This window comes from Pipistrellus hanaki (assembly GCF_964339955.1).
Source record: "Pipistrellus hanaki genome assembly, chromosome: 1".
NCBI lineage: Eukaryota > Metazoa > Chordata > Mammalia > Chiroptera > Vespertilionidae > Pipistrellus > Pipistrellus hanaki.
The window spans coordinates 84,833,631-84,853,363 of record NC_140503.1 but is presented as its reverse complement, the minus strand read 5'-3'; the positions used below and the strand labels follow the sequence as shown (position 1 = coordinate 84,853,363).

The window sequence follows — 19,733 nt, the reverse complement described above, 5'->3', positions numbered from 1 at the left end:
TACCAAGGCCAAGAGTAGTAACAGAATCATGTATATCAAGCTTAAAAACAAAAACACCCAGAAACCCACTTACTTTAACAAACTTACTTAAAAGCAGGTGATTTTAAAATAGAATAGTATATCCTCAATCATGCGCTTAAGAGTTGCCTTGGCATTTCCTCTGAAAATAAATCAATCCTTGCGCGCCAGCTGCCAGTAATCCTAAAACCACTCTCAAAAATTCTAGATGGCCATGTGTAAGAAGCTACCAGCGTTCTGTTAAGTTAGGTACTATGGAGATGAATAATGAATTTAATCAGACCTCAGAAATGTCTTCTCTAACCACTCTATGAAATATGAAAAATAAAAAAACGCATTCTTAAATTCATATTTGCTAAAAGGAAAAAGCACAATGTATGATGCCAACAGTCTGAAGATTTTTATCGCAACTGGGATTTCAATACGGACAAAATTGGGTTTACCCAAAGTGACTGTTATTGACTTTACATTCTATTTTATCAAATATAAGTATACTAAAAATAAACTATACTACTTTGAAAAAAATCAAGTTTCTAATAATATTATATGAACATCATTTTTGAAGTTCCTTATAAAATTAATAATTTCAAATTGTCATTTATGTTTCCTAATACCTTCAGATATTTTTTATATACCTACTTTCACAACTGAATGGCATACAATGACAATCACCACCACAATTTATTTAGACCCTGTAAAGTACATCAACAATCTTTTTATTTCCATCTGTAAAAATCATTCTCACCACCACACTACTAAAAATAATCACTCTGGTATGTGAAATACATATTAAATAAACTCACTTCCTGTTTCAGGTATTGTAGCAGGACTTTCATATACAATCCCTTACTCTCAAAAACAGTCTTAAAGGGATTATCTCCTCTTCCATAAAAAAGAAAACTCAGGCTTCAAAATAATTATGAAACTTGCACCCAAGTCCAGGTAACCAACATAAGAAGTGAAGTATTAACAAAATTGAAACAGGGGTCTATCTAGCTCCAAACCTGCGTTCTTTCTTCTATAACTTTTTAGTGACATTATTAAATGTATTGGTTCTCCAGTGGTAATTTACCTTCTACTTTAAAACAAACAAAAGCAAATTACATTACTCATTTAAGGAAAGTACACCATTACTTACTAGAAGGCCAATTATTAAATACAATTCAAGACCTATTACTTAACACAAAATGATTAATGATGTAGATATTTCTGAACCTTGAATTTCTCAATGCTTAGGAAATCATTTTTTTTCTACCAACAACTTTGTTGGTAAAAATGGAAGTCCATTCTATGCAATTTGCCATTTCCTTCCTGTCTGCTTTAAAAGAAAATAATTTATTTAAATGATATGAGATTCTACAATCATATTTTAGTTACAATGATCAAAGACACATCCTAGATGTTTTTCTATAGATGTCTACTTTTATAAAATGCTTGTAAATCATGCAATAGTTTTAGGTATAATTCATTTACAGAACAACCGATGGACAGAAGGTAAGAAGAATATATACTTTGTGAAAAGACAGAAAGATAAATGAACCAATAATAGGAGAGATTGATGGTGGCACACAGGTTCCAAATGCCAAAGAAAAGTAAGTAGTATTCTGACTAGAAACTAATAAACCACTTACAAGTTAGCTTTGGCTAGGTTTGATAGAAAAACCACAAGAATCATGGCTACAAGAGGTAAAAGCTAATTCAATTCAAAAATAAAGAGGACATCTGCTTTTCACTGAAATTCAGCAAAAGATTTTTAAAATATTTGCTAGCCTCCAATAAACTACATGTAAAGATTCAATTAACATAAGCAATTCCAGAAGTACTTTTTCATCTCAAATTTCAGATGAGTATAATGATTTAGAATCATGCTTACTTTTTAAGGTTAACAGAAAATGGTTTTAAAACAATTCATATTTAAATTGAGATAAAACATAAATAAAAAAAACACTCTGTACATAAATATACATTAAATATAATATCCTAAAATAATAAAACTGAAAATAATATTGAAGAAACCATAACATTGAAAGGTGTTTGTCTAAAGCTTCCTCAAGCTCTGTGATTCTTACCATCAATTGGTAAGAAATTTTTAAAATAAAGCAGACTTAATATTTACTTTGAGTAGGCACAGTAATCTTTTTTAATCTTTCTTAGGGAACACTGACCCCTAAAGGTTCTAAACTTAAATATGTTTTACAATATTCTAAATTTAACAGGCACCCAGACCTCATTTTTACCTAGATTAGTGTAGGTATGTATAGATATGACATACACACTTATTCATAAATAATATGAAAGCTATTTCCAATGGACTGTATATTACAAAACAACTAAATTATGTTTCTGCTAATTTAATAAAAGCCACCAAAATTGAATATAAAAAATATCTAGAAATTTTTTATACTTTTCCAATTAATTACTCATAGGAGATTTTGACATCATGTCTTTTTTCTTATACAGTTAAGTAACTAATAAGTAAATGTTAAAAAGAGTTAACCAATGACATAACAAATCATTCTTTCTGAAGGCTGACTTTACATACATACCTTGATTTTGATCTTTTGTGTGTGTGTGTGTGTGTGTGTGTGTGTGTGTTTCTTAAAAAAGCAGGGAAAAAAAAGGAATCTTGAAAAAAGAAGTTTTTGTGAAAGGGTAAAACATCCTTTACTTCTTAAGAAGCCAGAAGATGTTACTGCTCACTGGGCAACACACATTTATTCAACACCTATAAAACATTAGTTTCCAGATCCAGAAAATTTTATATATATTATTTTATAATATAAATAACATTATATCTAAATAAATATTCTAAATATAAATATATTAAAATTATATTCTAAATATAAAATATATAAAATATAAAATTTGTAATACAAATAACATTTTGTAGATGTCATCACCCCTTCCACCTACAAACCTTAGCGTTACATTTTCCAAACTACCTATAACGCAAAGAAAAATGTGAATAGTTACACCTATTAATATTGTATATTTCATACATTCTTTGACTTAAATATTCAGCAATGTTTCTGCAATAAAGCTAGGAAAAGAATAACCACTTTAGCACTTCTTATAATGAATCTGCAAAATGACACAAAAGTAAATCTGCATAATTCAAGTTGTTAATTAGCTCAATTTAAAAAAATAAGTAAAATAACATTAAATGAAGTAACTACTAGTATTTGAGAGTATACTATGAACATTTGTGTACGAGAGTTTTAAATCTATGCTTTATGATAAATTCCATGAACCGTGATATCAAAGAAATGACTATGTAGATTTCACTGGTTTAAATATATCAGTTATCACTAAATTCAAAATATATTATGTTTACCTGTTTAATTTTATTTCTTAATAATGTTTTTAATAGAATTGTCTAATTCCTATTTCCAATGTCAAAAGCATGCCTGTAAAAATGGAAATTTTCTTAATACTGTTTTAGTCACAACTGTTGTTGTCTATTTCCTGCAAACTATTCAGCCATGTCTTTAGCCTGAAAACCTTCCTTTTCATGAGCATCCTAGAACTTCAGCAGCTCCATTCCTCTGCATCTTTCTTGCTTGTTCCACATTTATTATTATTGATTTCAGAGAGGAAGGGAGTGGGAGAGAGAGATAGAAACATCAATGCTGAGAGAGAATAATTGATTGTCTGCCTCCTACAGGCCCCACACTGGGGATCGAGCCCACAACGCGAGCATGTGCCCTGGTTCATAGGTCAATGCAACCACTGAGCCACTCTGACCATACCACCTTTATGAGAAGAATTTCCTCCATAGCTTCCAGCTCTTTTTCTATATTAAATAGAATTCCTTTGGCTTAAAGATTTGTTTGTCTATAACTTACACAACATATTTTTCACGGAAATGTGACCTCTGAATAGAAAATATAAGAAACAGGGGCCATCATTATTTATTTACTTCCTCTTTTCTTATTTTGTACATAAATTGAAACTGCTTTGAGCTCTTTAAAAGAGGGCTGTTTGCTTGTTTATTTGCATAAATGAATAAAAACACCTATAAAACATTAGTTTCCAGATCCAGATCTATGTAGCGTTAACACAAACTTACATAAAAAGAGTAGATCAAAATTGTCACAAAGTTCATACAATAAAACATTTAAACTTTATATTGAAAACCTTTAACTATCCTATTTGATATGACTTTATGCTCAATTCAGTTATCTGGATTCTAAACTATCCTATTTGATATGACTTTATGCTTAATTCAGTTATCTGGATTCTAAACTCTTAACAAGCAGCCTAAAATCACAAATAAGAGAAAAGTTGCTAATGGAAGGCAGAAACCACAGGAAAATTTATAACAGTATGTAAGAAAAAACAAATGCAGAAGTCAGGAAAAGGGAGGCTCAGAAAGCACAGACCATTCTATTCCTGAAAATAACTGTGTAGCTATTAACTTATTTAGTAAAATGGTGATAGAACCATCGCCCCAAATGGCTTTCAACCTTCTGAAAAAGGTAAGTTCACACATGGAAAAAAGGAGCCCTGTTGGGGAAGAGGAATCCAAAAAGGAAGAGAGAAATGTGTACTGTGTTGGTAATAATCTTATTTTTAAATTACAAAATTGTTAGAGAAAATAAAAATGATGGACATAATATTTTAGCTTTCAGTTATATGTGATACTATAGTCATAATGGTCCATTTCTCAAGAATTCCAGATTTGCAACATTTTACTGTAAGAGACTTCAATTAAAAATCTAACTTTTTTTTTTAAACCTCCCTCTTTATGGCTTTATTGATAGTCAGATGTGCCCATTTTATCTCTTTATCTCTCTTTATCAGGTCATCTCTCAGTATGTCTTTCAAATTGCGTTTCTGTCCTAGCTGTTCTGTCCCTCTGCTTGTACAGATGTGTGTATCTTTCTCTCTCTCCTGTCTCTGTCGCTGTCTTGGGGTGTCTTTCTCTGTCTCCATCTGCACATCTCTGTTGCTCAGACTCTCTCTGGCCCCCTCTGACACCATCTCTCTTAGGTGTGTCTGTGTGTATGCCTATGCCTCTATCTCTCTCAGTGTCCTCTCTCTCTCTCTCCCTCTCTCTCTCTCTCTCTCTCTCTCTCTCTCTCTCTCTCTCTCTCTCTCTCTCTTCTCTCTCTCCTCTCTCCTCTCTCTCTCTCTCTCGTCTCTCTTTTTCACTTTGTTTCTCTTACTGTGATTACTCTGAGCCCAGGTGTGCCTATGTCTTCATATGTATATCTATACACATGTCTTTCTCTGTGTCTCACTACTTGAGTGTAGGTTTTCCCTTACTGTTATGCATCTCTTCTGCTTGTGTTTGTTTCTTTGAGTGTCCCTCTCTTTATGCATCCCTCTCCCAGTTATTCTCTCAGTCTTCATGACTTGTGTGTCTACGTTTCTTTCTCTCCCTTGTGTTTGGCTCTTCTTTTTCTCTCAATAGCTCTTCCTCTGTATGTGTCTCTTTCTCTGCATGTGCCTGTCTTTGTGTGTCAGTCTCTGTGTCCCTTTTGCAGTATATGTGTCTCTTTATGTGTGCCTCCTCCTTTGTGTGTGTGGGGGTGCATGTGTGTGTGTGTACTTGTCTGCCTCTATCTGACTGGTTAAAACGAACACACTTCATTCAGTGCCTTGAACTAGCACAACACCTGGGGTTTGGTATTAATACCTTAAAAGTCCTTACCGTTTGACCAGTTCTCCATTTGTACTTCTGTTCTTGTTTGCTCTGGCAATGTCTCTGGTTTTTGCTCCAGAATTTGAAGCTAAAATAAAGCCACCTCTAGATAAATAAACTTAAAACAATATATCAGAACACACTTAAGCCTTACCTTTGTTTAACAGAGAATTTATAGGATAAATGATTTTCTAAAACATTTGTAATGGGACAATTAACTGTGCTTTCAACAGATGAAATTAAATCATTTTTTCTCAGAAACAGGTTCTTTCCTTTACACTTATATTTCAGTAAATACAATTCAGGTTAAGCTTTTTGATATTCTTGCTCCTTTGGTTAGAGAATCATTTAATTTATATAGTTTTTTCCAAATATAACTTCAACTATTTAACAAGAAGAAAATTTCTAGTCTATTTATCATAAACTTTATACCAAAAATTTCAAATTTATTTATTTCAATTTATAATATATATTTTCATATAAAATATGTTCTACTTGTAAAAGTCACTTAAAAATGTTTTTTCAATTAAAAAAAAACATAAAGACTATCATTAATTTGTGGAATTATTCGTATTTTGCTCTTAAACTTGATTTCATAATAAACATGACAAAAGCTCTACAAGTTTTTTGTGTGCATGCTGTTAAGGAGAATAAAATTAGATTTACCTCACAGCTAGAACTCTGCATTCTTTAAAAAGTCCTCAAATAAAGCTGGAGTAAGCTTCTCTTTTTCCAATTTTCTCTAAATATGTTGATCTGGAGTTGGCAATCTTTTTCTAAGTTCCTCATTTACTTTTGGATTAGCTGAAAATATAGGAAGTTATTAATACCAAAGAAATATGTTCCAGTCAATGAAGCCATTTCCCTACATATTGCCCAAAAAGGTTAATAATAATTGCAGTCTTTTAATAAGAGATTCATATAGCAAGACATGTAGAAAATACAGTCTTTAATAACCTCTGGAGTATTTTAAAACATGTCTTACAGGCCTTAATGTGCTTAGTAATATACTATTTAAAACCATAATTTTATCCCTCTGTAATATACAGTCACTCTTCCTCATCATTTTCCCAGTTAATGAATGCCAGCAATTAGTAAAATGTAATCCCATTGCACAATCATTTTAATGCTTTTAGCACTCAGAAAAGTAAACACCAAATTAATACTGCTCAAGCCATATCAGATCCTAGTTGGAAGCAAGCAATTATAGTTCAGCTCCTCAGGTGTAATTAAATGATTGGAATGATTTAGTTCCATAAATGCAAGTTAATTCATAAGCAAGCAACAAATATACTGGGAGTAATTACAAGAAACATTGACAGTCTAAGCAGGAATAATTCTTTCGTGATGCTGACATAGTAAAATGCTGCCCTCTGCTGGGCATATAAATGAATATGCCAGATCTAAAAACAAAACCATCCCCATCTAAAAACTAACTTTTAAAAAGCCACTAGAAAAAAATCATAATAGCCAATATAGCAATATGATTTTACATTTTATACAAAAATTTTAATGTATGCATTATATTGTGGTAATTTCTACACACCCTGGTAATCAATGCTTTTTCCAATCAAACTCTGAATGTGAGTTCCCAAACATACTAGGCTACACCTACATGTCTAGTGAAACTAAATCATTCATTGTAACTTTGACAGATTGCAAGTAAACTTCTAGTACCCATCTGGACTGCCAGGCCAATGACTACATCCTCTTACAGGTGAACCCTAAGTGGACTGTTACAGGAAATAACTATGCTTTTATAAATACTAAAATTCACTCACACACAAAAAAAAAATCTCTGGAAAGTATTAAACAAAATATTCATTATTCTGACTATACATAATAATTTAAAATAAATTTTAATGAACTTAAATTAAAAAAATAAAAACTATAACAGTGGCATAATGTCATTATAAGCATATTAAAAAACATAAATAATAGGTAGTTTAAAAAATAAAATGCATCTCAGTTTTTCTTAAGCCATCCCTAACTTTTTACTTTCTCAGGCTAAAATACAGAGCAAATTTACTTGTACCCAACACAGATGATTCTTAACTAAACTTCTCCCTCTGAAATTCAAGAAGTTTTTATTATACATTTATGTTATAATCAATAAGTCTGTGTTAACAAATGTATTTGAAGCACTAAATCCAAATCAGAATCACCCTAAGACTTTCTGCAAAACTGAACATATTCTCAAATATTACCAATAATACAGCCAATGTTTAAGTCTCCAATAAATGTAAATGATACTTGCAGAGAATGATGTCTTAACACCACCAATATTTGGGGGTAAGACAGGAGCATTATTGCCCTTCTAATATGCTTTCAAACGCACTATAATAACCATATTCTAAGTCATAGCCTATGCGAACTATACAAATAAATCAAAATATTAAAAAGTCCTACCACTAAGTTTAAAATGTACAGCACATTTGCCTTGCCCTTGATGTCACAGTCTTATTTTTCAATTCATATCCTGTACACTGTAAGTTAATTGCTTTTGGAAAGTACTTATTATTCATGTAAAAATTAATGTGCCAATGTGTTTAAATCCTCTTAAATGACCATTCGTGCATCTTTCTTCTTTAAGTACCAATGAAATCTGTCAAAAGACATCAATGTAAAATTATCACAAAGAAAGTTCTAATAGAGTTTTTTTTTTGTGCTAACACAAGATTTTCATATTCACTAACTTTACTTAAATTCCATTAATTTTTTAAGATACTTTTAATAAATTCGCCAAGTAAAATTTTTAGGTCCCATAGTCTGTCATTTGTGTTCCAGCTGACATTATGAATATTAATAACAGTGTTATCCTGATTAAATAGGCTTCATATGAAATCCTTGTGAATCCTATAGCTCAGACATCTCATTTTTCCAACTCTTTATGAATTTGGATTCTAACATTAAACTGGAAAAATCTTAAAAAACAGATTTAACCATACATTTGCATAATGTCAAGCAAAAATTAGATGTTCTAATTAAGCAAGTTAATTACAATTTATGTATCTACATACTGTAATAGGAATAAAAGATTTTTGTAAATATGCAACATCTTTTACACTTCTATTCATTTCAGGACAAAGGATTAAGGCTAATAAAATACTAATTTGTTTTCTTAAACTCACCTTAAAGATTTTATATCAAAAAGTTGTTTTGATCAAAAATTACATATTCATGTTAAAACTAGTGGGATGATTTTATACTAGAGATCCGATCACAGATAAAATATAAGTTAATTACCTTACCATTATTAATGTATACCAGGTACAAGTAGCAAAATAAAACTGATTTCCCACTGAAACTTATTTATAAGTTGTGCTGAAAAAAAATTACCCATGTTAAAAAAGAAAAAAATTTTCATCAATAGACAGAACATGCTATATTATTAGCATCTGTTAAATTAAAATCTTCTCTATCACAGATTTCTAACCTCATTCCAAATTATTTTTAATTCTCAAAGGAAGTGAGTCTTGTTATGTAGGAGAAAGAAAAAATAATAAAGGAAGCTGCATACTCCCTTATTTCTATAGGTACATGGGAATCTGACTATAACCTGCCAAAAATTTCATAACTTCACCGTATCAAAAAACATAGACTGCAAATTTTTAAACAAGCCCTCTATGCAAATGTGACTGGTCTCTTCTATCTTACTCAGCAGTCAAATACTAGTGGAACAAATTGTGTTCTTTAACCAGTCTAAAATTTTTAACCTGCCTAAAAAATTATAGGTGGTTCTGACATTTATCTTATAAAATGAAATGTCTTTCTGATATTAAGGCATTCAGAAAAGGGCTTTCATTCCCCAATATAACAATACCCAGGATTTTTATAAACTTATTTTAAATATGAGTTGCCAGTACTACTTTCCTCCACGAAAGCCACATTATAACAAAGGTTTTGGCTGACTCTGATTAATGACATTTTTTTCTAATGCCTCTTTATTTTAATCACATATTGTGTAAACTGAATCCAATAGTACTGAATTAGGAATCACTTGTAATACGGCCTCATATCTAACTATAAAAAAAACACCCAAATTTTGTTTTCATAGATTGAGAAATGTTGACAATTTCTGCATTGAAATGATTTCATTAATAGGCCAAAGGAGAGCCAAATATTTTATCACAAAACTCAACATGTACAACATATGAATATGCTCTATTGCTGGATCTACATCTTAATAGACAAAAGTCTCTGAAACAATCACAGTCTCTGTCACATCTCTCCCCAACAGAAGTTCACTCACCGAACCTCACATCCCAGCCCACTCCCTCCCTACCAAGCTCCAGACAACCCAAGTATCCCAGAGCCAGGGGAAGCAAGAAGAGGTTCCGGGAGAAAGAATAAAAATGAAAGTGGCCCTGCTGAAACCGGTTTGGCTCAGTGGTGGAGCATCGGTCTGCGGACTGAAAGGTCCCAGGTTTGATTCCGGTCAAGGGCATGTACATTGGTTGCGGGCACATCCCCGGTGGGGAGTGTGCAGGAGGCAGCTGGTCAATGTTTCTCTCTGATCGATGTTTCTAGCTCTTTATCTCTTTCCCTTCTTCTCTGTAAAAAATCAATAAAATATATTAAAAAAAGAAAAAAAAAAGAAAAAACACCTCAACTCTCGAAATTTAAAACTGAAGATACTATTTGACCCCTCTTTTCCACTCCTAACAGTATTTAGAAAAATGTGTAAGACACTTAACATATACTAAAGCAGTATTTACATGAGAGAAACTACTCATGCTCTAAGTCACACTGTACTTTTTTCTGTTCACTGAACTCACCACGTTGTTCTTCCCTCAGGACGTTTACATTTATTGTATCTCCTCTGCTCAGAATCCTCTTTTCTAGATTTCTAGACCATTTTTCTAATTTTAGGCACAGCTCAAAAGTCAACTCTTCAAAAAGGTTTTGCCTGGTCACCCTATTAAAGTAGAAACATGACATTATCTATGCTACTGCCCTCAGGGAACTAATTTGTTTGGGGTTTATTTCATTGTATTTTATACTACTCAGTATGTGTGTATTGGGTAGACAGGTAGATGGACGGATGGACAGATGACTAGCAGAAAAACAGACCTAAGATAAGTAAATGTTTATCAATAGAATACTGGTAGCCCTTGCCGGGTGGCTCAGTCGGTTGGAGGGATTAAGGGTTCGATCGCTGTCTGGGCGCTTATGAGAGGCAACAGATCAATGTTTCTCTCTCACATGGATGTTTCTCTCTCTCTAAAATTAATTAAAAGATATCTTCAGGTGAGGATGAAAAGGAAAACGGTAACATAAGTAAAAAGGGCAAGAAATATGCACTGTGGAGAAACCAAAATGGCGACATAGATAAACACCTGAACTTGCTGCCTCGCATAACAACTTCAAAACTACAACTAGAAGACAAAATAGATATCATCCAGAACCACAGGAAGGGTGGCTAAGTAGAAATTCTACAACTAGAAGGGAAGAGAAAAGCACACTGAGACTCAGAGGAGCTGCAGAAGTAAAGTAAAGAGGTATGGAGGTGCACGCAAGGAGAGGACTGGCAACTGAGTACACAGCTGGCTCTTTCAATCCAGAGGAAGACACAAGCTCCCAACTCCTCTGAACTCCAGTTCTGGGTGAAACTCTGGGGACCCAGACTCATATGAGGAGAAACGGGGCTATCTGGCAGCGGGAACGGAACTCGGTGGCGGCTTTCTCTCAGAGGTGCTTACAGCGATTACCAAGGGACAATGAGACCCGGGGCCTCTTAGGGCAGGACTAATGAGAAGCCATTGCTATTTGCTCCACCCTGAGACTTCACACCATCCAAGCTGTGCACATGAGTGGCCTGGTCCTTTGAAATCTAAAATTACCTAACAAACTGCAGTTGAGTCAGAGATACCCAGAACATCCAAAAGAAGGCCCAAGGCCCCACAGCAGCTTGCATTGCTTCACAGCTGGGCCTCATCTGGGCACCTCCAAATCCCAAACAAAGAAGAGGAATCTGTAGATCTCTCAGTAGCTCCTGCTGGGTGGCCTCAGGTAGAGGCTAAATTTGCACCTCCTTGGAGATCCAAGAGCCAGTGTACCAAAGGGTCAGAAAGGGACCATCCAGATTACAACTCCTCAGATCCATAAGAGACACACTCAGTGGGCAGACTCAGTGAGCACCAAAGCCCCACTGAAGCAAGTCTCGCCTCATAAGGGTGTCTCCAGCACAGAAGTTCTCCCGGCGTAGACACAGCTTTCCTCCATTTATTTCATTTGTGACCTGATTCTTTGTCTCCACATTTTGGCTTCTTCCCTGTGTTAATAGACTGACTTTGTGTGCTAGTGTCCTACAATATATGGCCCAGTGGGTCGGTCTCCCCAGTTACCTGAGGTGGATACTCTTAGTGCACCCCTTTGTGAGCTGTGTGCACAGTCTTGTTGTAGTTAAGCCTTGATTTCTGTTGGTATCACTGGGAGGAATTGACCTCCAGGCCAATTGGCTGTGAGGATCAGCTGTGTTTACGCTGGGAGAACTTCTGTGCTTGGGCGGGGGGCACAGCCTGAGTCCCCTGTTAAGCATTGCTGGGCGGGCTTCCTGCTGCCAAAGGAAGTCAACTTAACGTGTGACTTTGGGTGTGTGGACACTGGGAGTCTGTTTCTCATGGCGCAGAAATAGGCCTTTCTTCTACACAGGGTGGCTTTGCAGACCAGGGATCATGAATCTCTGTGCGAGAGACAGCACAGTGACTTGAATCTTGGCACGCACATGGGGGACTCTGTTTCTTATCATACACACACAAGATCCCTGATTCACAGTACACACTGAGCACCTGTGACTCTAATTCTCGGTCCACGCGCACACAGGGACCTTGATTCACAGCACAAGGCCACATGAAGTGACAGAAACTACAATACACGATTCTTGGTGCGTGCATACAGGGGTTTCTGTTTCCGGGCATGCAGTAGGGGACTATGATATTTGGCATATGCCTGAGGGTACTTTTTCAGCACAATGCATATAGGATCCCTGATTCTAGGTACATGCAAAAGACGACACTGAATGCTGGTGACTCTGATTCTTGATGTGCCTGGCTCCCACTGACCCACAGCAATCACACGTCTCAGTGTCGGAGCTCTTCAGTGACAGTTGGGTGGTGCAAAACTCCCACTGCATACGGCTCAGGCCCCCGCAACTCAACATTTGGACCTTCTGGTGATAGTTGGGAGACAATAAAACAATCGTAGAGGAAAGAAAAAGAGGATTAACCAAGAAAGGAAATAAGTGAAACTGGGTCATGCATTATGACAGAAAAGGAATTCAGAGTGATGATCATACAGTTCATAAACCACATGGACGAGAAAACCAACAACTTATGCAAAAATCAGGAAGAAATCAAAAGTGATATAGCTACAATCAAAAACACTATGGAAGATTTCAACAGTAAACTAGAAGCAGAGGACCAAATTAGTGAGTTAGAAGCCAATATAGAGAAACAAGCATAATCTGAACACCAACTGGAGAAAAAAAATTAAAAAACAGGAAGAAAGCGCAAGGGAGATTTGGAACAACATGAAACAAAGTAACAAATGTATAATTTGGCTGCCAGAGGACAAGAAGAGCAGCAAGGGTTAGAGAATCTACTTGAAGAAATAATGACAAAAAACTTCTCTGATATGGGGAAGAAAAAAGTCACATAAGCACAGAGAGCCCCAAGCAAGATGAAACTCAAAAGACCCACACCAAGACATGTCATAATTACAATAGCAAATGTTAATGACAAAGAGAGAATCTTAAAGGCTTTAAGAATCTTTCTTTATATCTACAAGAGAGATAGTTACATACAAAGAATCCCTCATCAGATTATCAAATGATTTCTCAACAAAAACACACCAAGCTAGAAGGGAATGGAATAAAGTATACAAAGTACTGCAAAGTAAGGGACTGAATCCAAGAATACTCTATCCAGCAAGACTAACAATCAAAATTGAAGGGGAAATCAGGAGCTACACAGACAAAAAAAAAAAAAAAAAAATACTAAGGGAGTTTATCACTTCCAAGCAAGCAATGCAAGAAATGTTAAAGGGAATGCTGTAAAAAGAAGAAATACAAAGCGAAGAAAGAACACAGGCATAAAGCACAGAAATAGCTATAAACAAGAACCAACCTATACATGTAAAGAGGTAAAAAAGCTAATTTTTCCATTATGGTGTCCCAGTCACAAGCAGTCTATTGGCGGGGATGGAGAGACTTCCGCCCTCAGCGCTATCACACTGCCTATGTGCTTCCCTTCTCAGCTCTGAGGTGAAGCTGCCTGCCTGCATCCTTGGCTAGGGACATGAAAATGCCTGTGTACGTCTCCGTTCAGCACTGACGTGATGCTGCAGGGGAGGCTGGGATTGAAAGGGGACCTCAGGCCACGCACCTCATCTGGTGGGGCTTGAAGAGGGACCTCAGGCCACACCCTCTGCCCCAGCTCTGAGAGACCTCAGGCCGTACCTCCAAACCTGGCACCTGGCCAAGAAGACCTCAGGCTGCACTCCTTGCCCCACAGGGTTTCACAGGGGACCTCAGGCCATGTCCTCTGCTACACAGGGCTTGATGGGGGACCTCAGGCTGCATTCCCATCCCAGCAGGGCTAGACAGGGGACCTCAGGCCACGCCCCAAGTCCCAGTGCCAGGCCGGAGAACCTCAGGCTGTGTTCCCCACCCGGGAGACCTCAGGCTGCACTCCACACCCTAGCACCGGGCTGGGGAACCAGAGGCTGAGCCCCTACCCAGAGGGGCTTGATGGGGGTGGAGCCGGCAGATCTGGGTCTCATCCAATGGGGGTGGAGCCTTCCAGGTCTGGGTCTCATGCTTTTACTTTTTTTTTCTTTTTCTTTTTTAAAAATATATATTATTGTTTTTTTTACAGAGAGAAAGAGAGAGGGATAGAGAGTTAGAAACATCGATGAGAGAGAATCATCAATCAGCTGCCTCCTGCACACCCCCTACTGGGGATGTGCCCACAACCAAGGTACATGCCCCTGACTGGAATTGAACCCAGGACCTTTCAGTCCACAGACCAACACTCTATCCACTGAGCCAAACCAGTTTCGGCGGTCTCATGCTTTTTCGAAGTGCATTTGGATGGTGGGCGGGGACTTGACTCTAGGTCCCACAGTATGACCCAGACTCTGATAGGAGGAAGATTTTATATACATTTTACTAATTTTCTTCCATCTCTGACACTTCTATTATAGAGAAAGGACAAATAGCAGTATTAAAGTATTTCTTCTAATTAATTCCTTTTTAATGTGCATCAATTTTGTGCACCCATCCACTACTCAAAAATAACATTAAACATAAATGGATTAAATGCTCTAAACAAAATGGATAAGAAAACATGACCCATATATATGCTGTCTACAGGAGACTCACCTTAGAACAAGGGACACATACAAACCGAAAGTGAAGTGATGGAAAAATATCTATCAGGCAAATGGAAATGGAGGAAAAAAAGAAAAAGAAAAGGCTGGGTAGCAATACTTATATCTGACAAAACAGACCTCAAAGTGAAGACAATAACAAGAGACAAGGAAGGCCACTTCATAATTCTAATGGGATTGTTACAACAAGAGGATATAACTGTGGCAAACATATATGCACCCAATGTGGGAGCACACAAATATATAAAAAATATCTGGAAGGTTTCAGGGGAGAGATAGACAGCAATACAATCATAGTAGGAGACTTTAATACCTTACTAACATCACTGGATAAGTCCTCTAAACAACAAATTAGCAAAGAAATAGCAATCCTAAATGATTCACTAGATCAGAGGGACTTAATCGACATCCTTAGAACAGTCCACCCCAAAACTACAGAGTATACATTCTTCTTAAGCGCACATGGGATATTTTCAAACATAGACCACATATGGGGACACAGGTAAAGACTCTTCAAATTCAAGAAGATTGAAATCATATCAAGCATCTTCTCAGACCACAATGGCATAAAATTAGAAATCAACTACAATAAAAACAATCACAAAAAGTTAGACACTTGGAGACTGAAAAGCACACTGTTAAACAATTAGTGGATTATCAAAGAGATCAGAGAAGAAATAAAAAACATCCTGGAAACAGATGACAATGAAAACACAACAATCCAAAATCTTTGGGACACAGTGAAAGCAGTCCTGAGAGGGAAGTTCATACCATTATAGGCCAATCTAAAAAAACAAAACAAAATAACAACAACAAAAATATAATAAACAATCTAACTCTGCAACTTAAAGGACTAGAAAGAGAGCAACAAGAAAAGCCCAGTGTGATCAGGAGGAAGGACATAATACAGATCAGAGTGGAAATAAATGACATAGAGACCAAAAAAAAACAAAACAAAAAACACAACACAAAAGATCAATGAAACCAAGAGCTGGTACTTTGAAAAGATAAAAAAGATTGATGAATCTCTAGCTAGGCTCACCAAAAAGCAAAGAGAGAGGACCCAAATAAACAAAATCAGAAACTAAAGAGGCAAAATAACAACAGAGCCCACAGAAAAACAAAGAATCATAAAAAAAATATTATGAGCAACTCCATTCTAACAAACTGATCAACCTAGAAAATGGACATATTCCTAGAAAAATACAACCTTCCAGAACTCACCCATGAGGAATAAAAAAATATGAATAGGCTGATATCTATGAAATTGAGACAGTAATTTAAAAAACTTACAACAAACAAAAGCCCTGAACTAGACAGATTCACAGCAGAGTTTTTGCAAACATTAAAAGAAAAAATAAAACCTATCTTCATCAGAGTATTCCAAAAATTGCAAGAGGAAGAAAGACTTCCAGGCTCTTTCTACAAAGCCAGCATTACCCTAATCCCAAAACCAAATAAAGACAATACAAAGAAAGAGAATTACAGGCCAATATCCCTCATGAACATAGACGCCAAAATTCTTAATAAAATTCTAACAAATCAAATCCAGCATTACATTAGAAAGATCATACACCATGAACAAGTGGGATTTAATCCTGGGATGCAAGGATGGTATAATATCCACAAATAATTAAACGTGATATACCACATAAACAAACTGAGAGATAAAAACCATATAATCAAATAGATTGATGCAGGAAAATCATTTGACAAAATCCAACAACCTTTCTTCATAAAAACTATCAGCAAGGTGGGAATAAAAAGATCATACCTCAAAATAGTAAAAGCCATATATGACAAGCCCACAGCCAACATCATCATACTCAATGGGCAAAAACTAAAACCATTTTCCCTAAGAACAGGAATAAGACAGTAATGCCCATTCTCACCACTCCTCTTCAACATAGTACTGGAAGTACTAACCATTGTGATCAGACAAGAAGAAAAAATAAAAGGCATCAACAAATCAACAAACAACAAGTGCTAGCAAGGATGTGGAGAAAAACGTGGGGGTGGAAATGCAGACTGGTGAACAGCCTAAATACCCATCAGCAGATGAGTGGATTAGAAAACTCTGGACATGTACACAATGGCTGCTATAAAAAAGAAGGAATTCTTACTATTTGCAGCAGCATGGATGGACCTGGAGAGCATTATGCTAAGTGAAATAAGCCAGTCAGTGAAAGATAAATGCCACATGATCTCACTCAATTGTGGAATATAAAGAGCATTATAAACTGATGAGCAAAAAATAGATACAGAGGCAAAGAAGCATCAAACAGACTGCCAAACTACAACAGGAAGGCTAGGGAGGGTTGGCAGGGTAAGAGATCAACCTAAGGACTTGTATGCATGCATATAAGCATAACCAATGGACATAGACACTGGGGTGGGGAGTGAGGGAATGTGCCTGGGGATAGAGGAGGCTGGGGGAAGGTTAAGGGGGGGGGGGGGGGAAAGAAGACATATGTACTACTATTTGTAATACTTTAAACAATAAAATAAAATGACAATATAAAGAGATATTTGAAGCATATTATATAATATGTATGCATATACATATATATAAATTTCCTTCAACAAGCTTTTATTCTTCTTGCATTTAAAATTATAATTTAAATTATAAATTACTAGAGGCCTTGTGCATGAAAATTCATGCATTTGGGAGAGGGTCCCTCAGCCTGGCCTGTGCCCTCTCACAGTCCTGGAGCCCTCAGGGGATGTCTGACTGACAGGTTAGGCCCGCTCCCTCTGGGAAGCAGGCCTAAGCTGTAATCTGGCCTCCCTCTGCGGGAGGCGACCTGGTAGGCCAATCAGGGGAGGGTGCCAGCCAACTATCCCCCATCGCTTTGCCGCCACCACCGCCAGTGGCCTCATTCTGCGGGCACTGGCCAACAAGCAGCTGGACCTGCCCCCATCCCCCAATCACTGCTTCTGGTCGCCACCGCCCTCCCTATCGCTGTCCCTTCCCTCTAGCCACTGGCATGCGCCTTGGCCGGCCTGCTGCCGCCTGCTTGCCGGCCCTCCCCTTGCTGACCTGTCGTTCTGCTGTTCGGTCGATTTGCATATTACTCTTTTATTAGGTAGGATATGTATTGTATTGTCTCTTCTGTTCATCAGAGTTTCTTAGGACCTAAAAATATATGTTCACTAAAAATCTATTTCATAAAATACATTTTTTTAAAACAATGTCCTTTCATTTTAAAAGAATTTTATTTCTTTTAAGAAAATTCTATCTCTATGATGTTTTTATTTATAATAAATAATCACTTTATAAAATTACTATAAAATTGCTTTATGAATAAGTTGACATTTTACAATACTAATAATGTAAGAAACCCTTTTATATACTGTGAGAAAATTAAGAGAAACAAAAAATGAACCTTACCCTCTCATAAATACTAAAATATTATAAAACAGTAATCAAACATGACACTAATAAATATTATGCTGGGTGGGAGTTGGGCATAGAGAAAGGGGTGGCGAGCAGGATTCATAGGTCAGGCAGAACATGAGGGTGTAGATCAGTGATTCCCAAAGTGGTCTATATCGACCTCCAGGGGTCTATGACAACCTGCAAGGGGTCTACGTCAGCGAAAAAAAAATTTGGGGGTCCATGAAATGAAAATGGGGGTCCACGATAGTGGATCTCAACATACACTGATAGTACCTATTTACTTACATCATATTATCTTATAATATAAAAACATATAAATTATTTATAAAAGTACCTATGAAGTAAAAAATTTATTATATATGTTTATAAAATTGTGTAAGTTGTAGGATAAAAACCTGCACATAATGATATACCAGTATCATCTTGTTACAAGCATACGCGCAGTAAACATTCTTGCCAATTTTTGTCTCAAAGCTTCGTGAACTTGCACCGACTTGTTCAATTCGTCACTCTATAAATATGAATGTGAGAAAAATACGTTCATTCGTTTCCTGAATCTTGAATAGGAAAGTGCTGAGAAAATATTTTAAAAAATATAAACTGGTAGTTTATCATACAAATTATAGTGAATCAGTGTTATTTTGTTTGAGAATGCCGGAGAAAAGTAGGTACATTATTTTTTATTAAATTTTAACACTAAACTTCACTACAGTTAGAAATTTACAAAAAAATCAATATCAGATAAGTAGGGGGTCTACCCAAAACCGAAAAACATGGCAAGGGCTCTACGGCACAAACAAGTTTGGGAACCTCTGGTGTAGATGAAACAAGATTACCGTAACATGAATTCTGAAGGCTAACTGTTGAAGTGGGTAATGAGAACATAGGGGTGTATTATTCTGTTTCTCTACTCTTGAATGGTTATAATTTTTCATAATAAGTAGTTTAAATAATATCGTTATAAAAAATATATATACAGCATTATTTACCATGTAGCAAAAGTCATCAAATCATCTTTCAGAGAGGCAGCAATGAGTATTTCATTTTATATAAGAATGTTATGAAAATGCCATCAATCTCATGCATGACTGATATGACACATACATAATCCACGATAAAATCATGCAACAAATACTGCATATTTTTTATAAAAATATATACACACACTCCTCACATGAATTCTATACTGCATGCCATCTAGAGAAATGCCTACAAATTTCATCTAAGTATGTAGGAACTAAAAAGAAAGTATCAGCTTAGGGATATGTACTTTATTTA

The 19,733-nt window shown here is 36.0% G+C and overlaps 1 protein-coding gene across 6 annotated transcripts in view; it reads right to left on the bottom strand.

Moving 5' to 3' along the window:
- Window positions 1-19,733, bottom strand: part of MIPOL1 (mirror-image polydactyly 1) — a 297,034-nt gene that overhangs the window by 240,222 nt on the left and 37,079 nt on the right. For all 6 annotated transcript variants that reach the window (XM_084874819.1, XM_084874822.1, XM_084874820.1 and 3 more), the window contains 2 exons: window positions 6,332-6,469; window positions 5,675-5,753 (listed from right to left, as the gene is read on the bottom strand). In XM_084874819.1, the coding sequence (XP_084730945.1) occupies window positions 5,675-5,753; window positions 6,332-6,352 (100 nt within the window). In that variant the 5' untranslated portion in view covers window positions 6,353-6,469. The remainder of the gene's footprint in view (window positions 1-5,674; window positions 5,754-6,331; window positions 6,470-19,733) is intronic.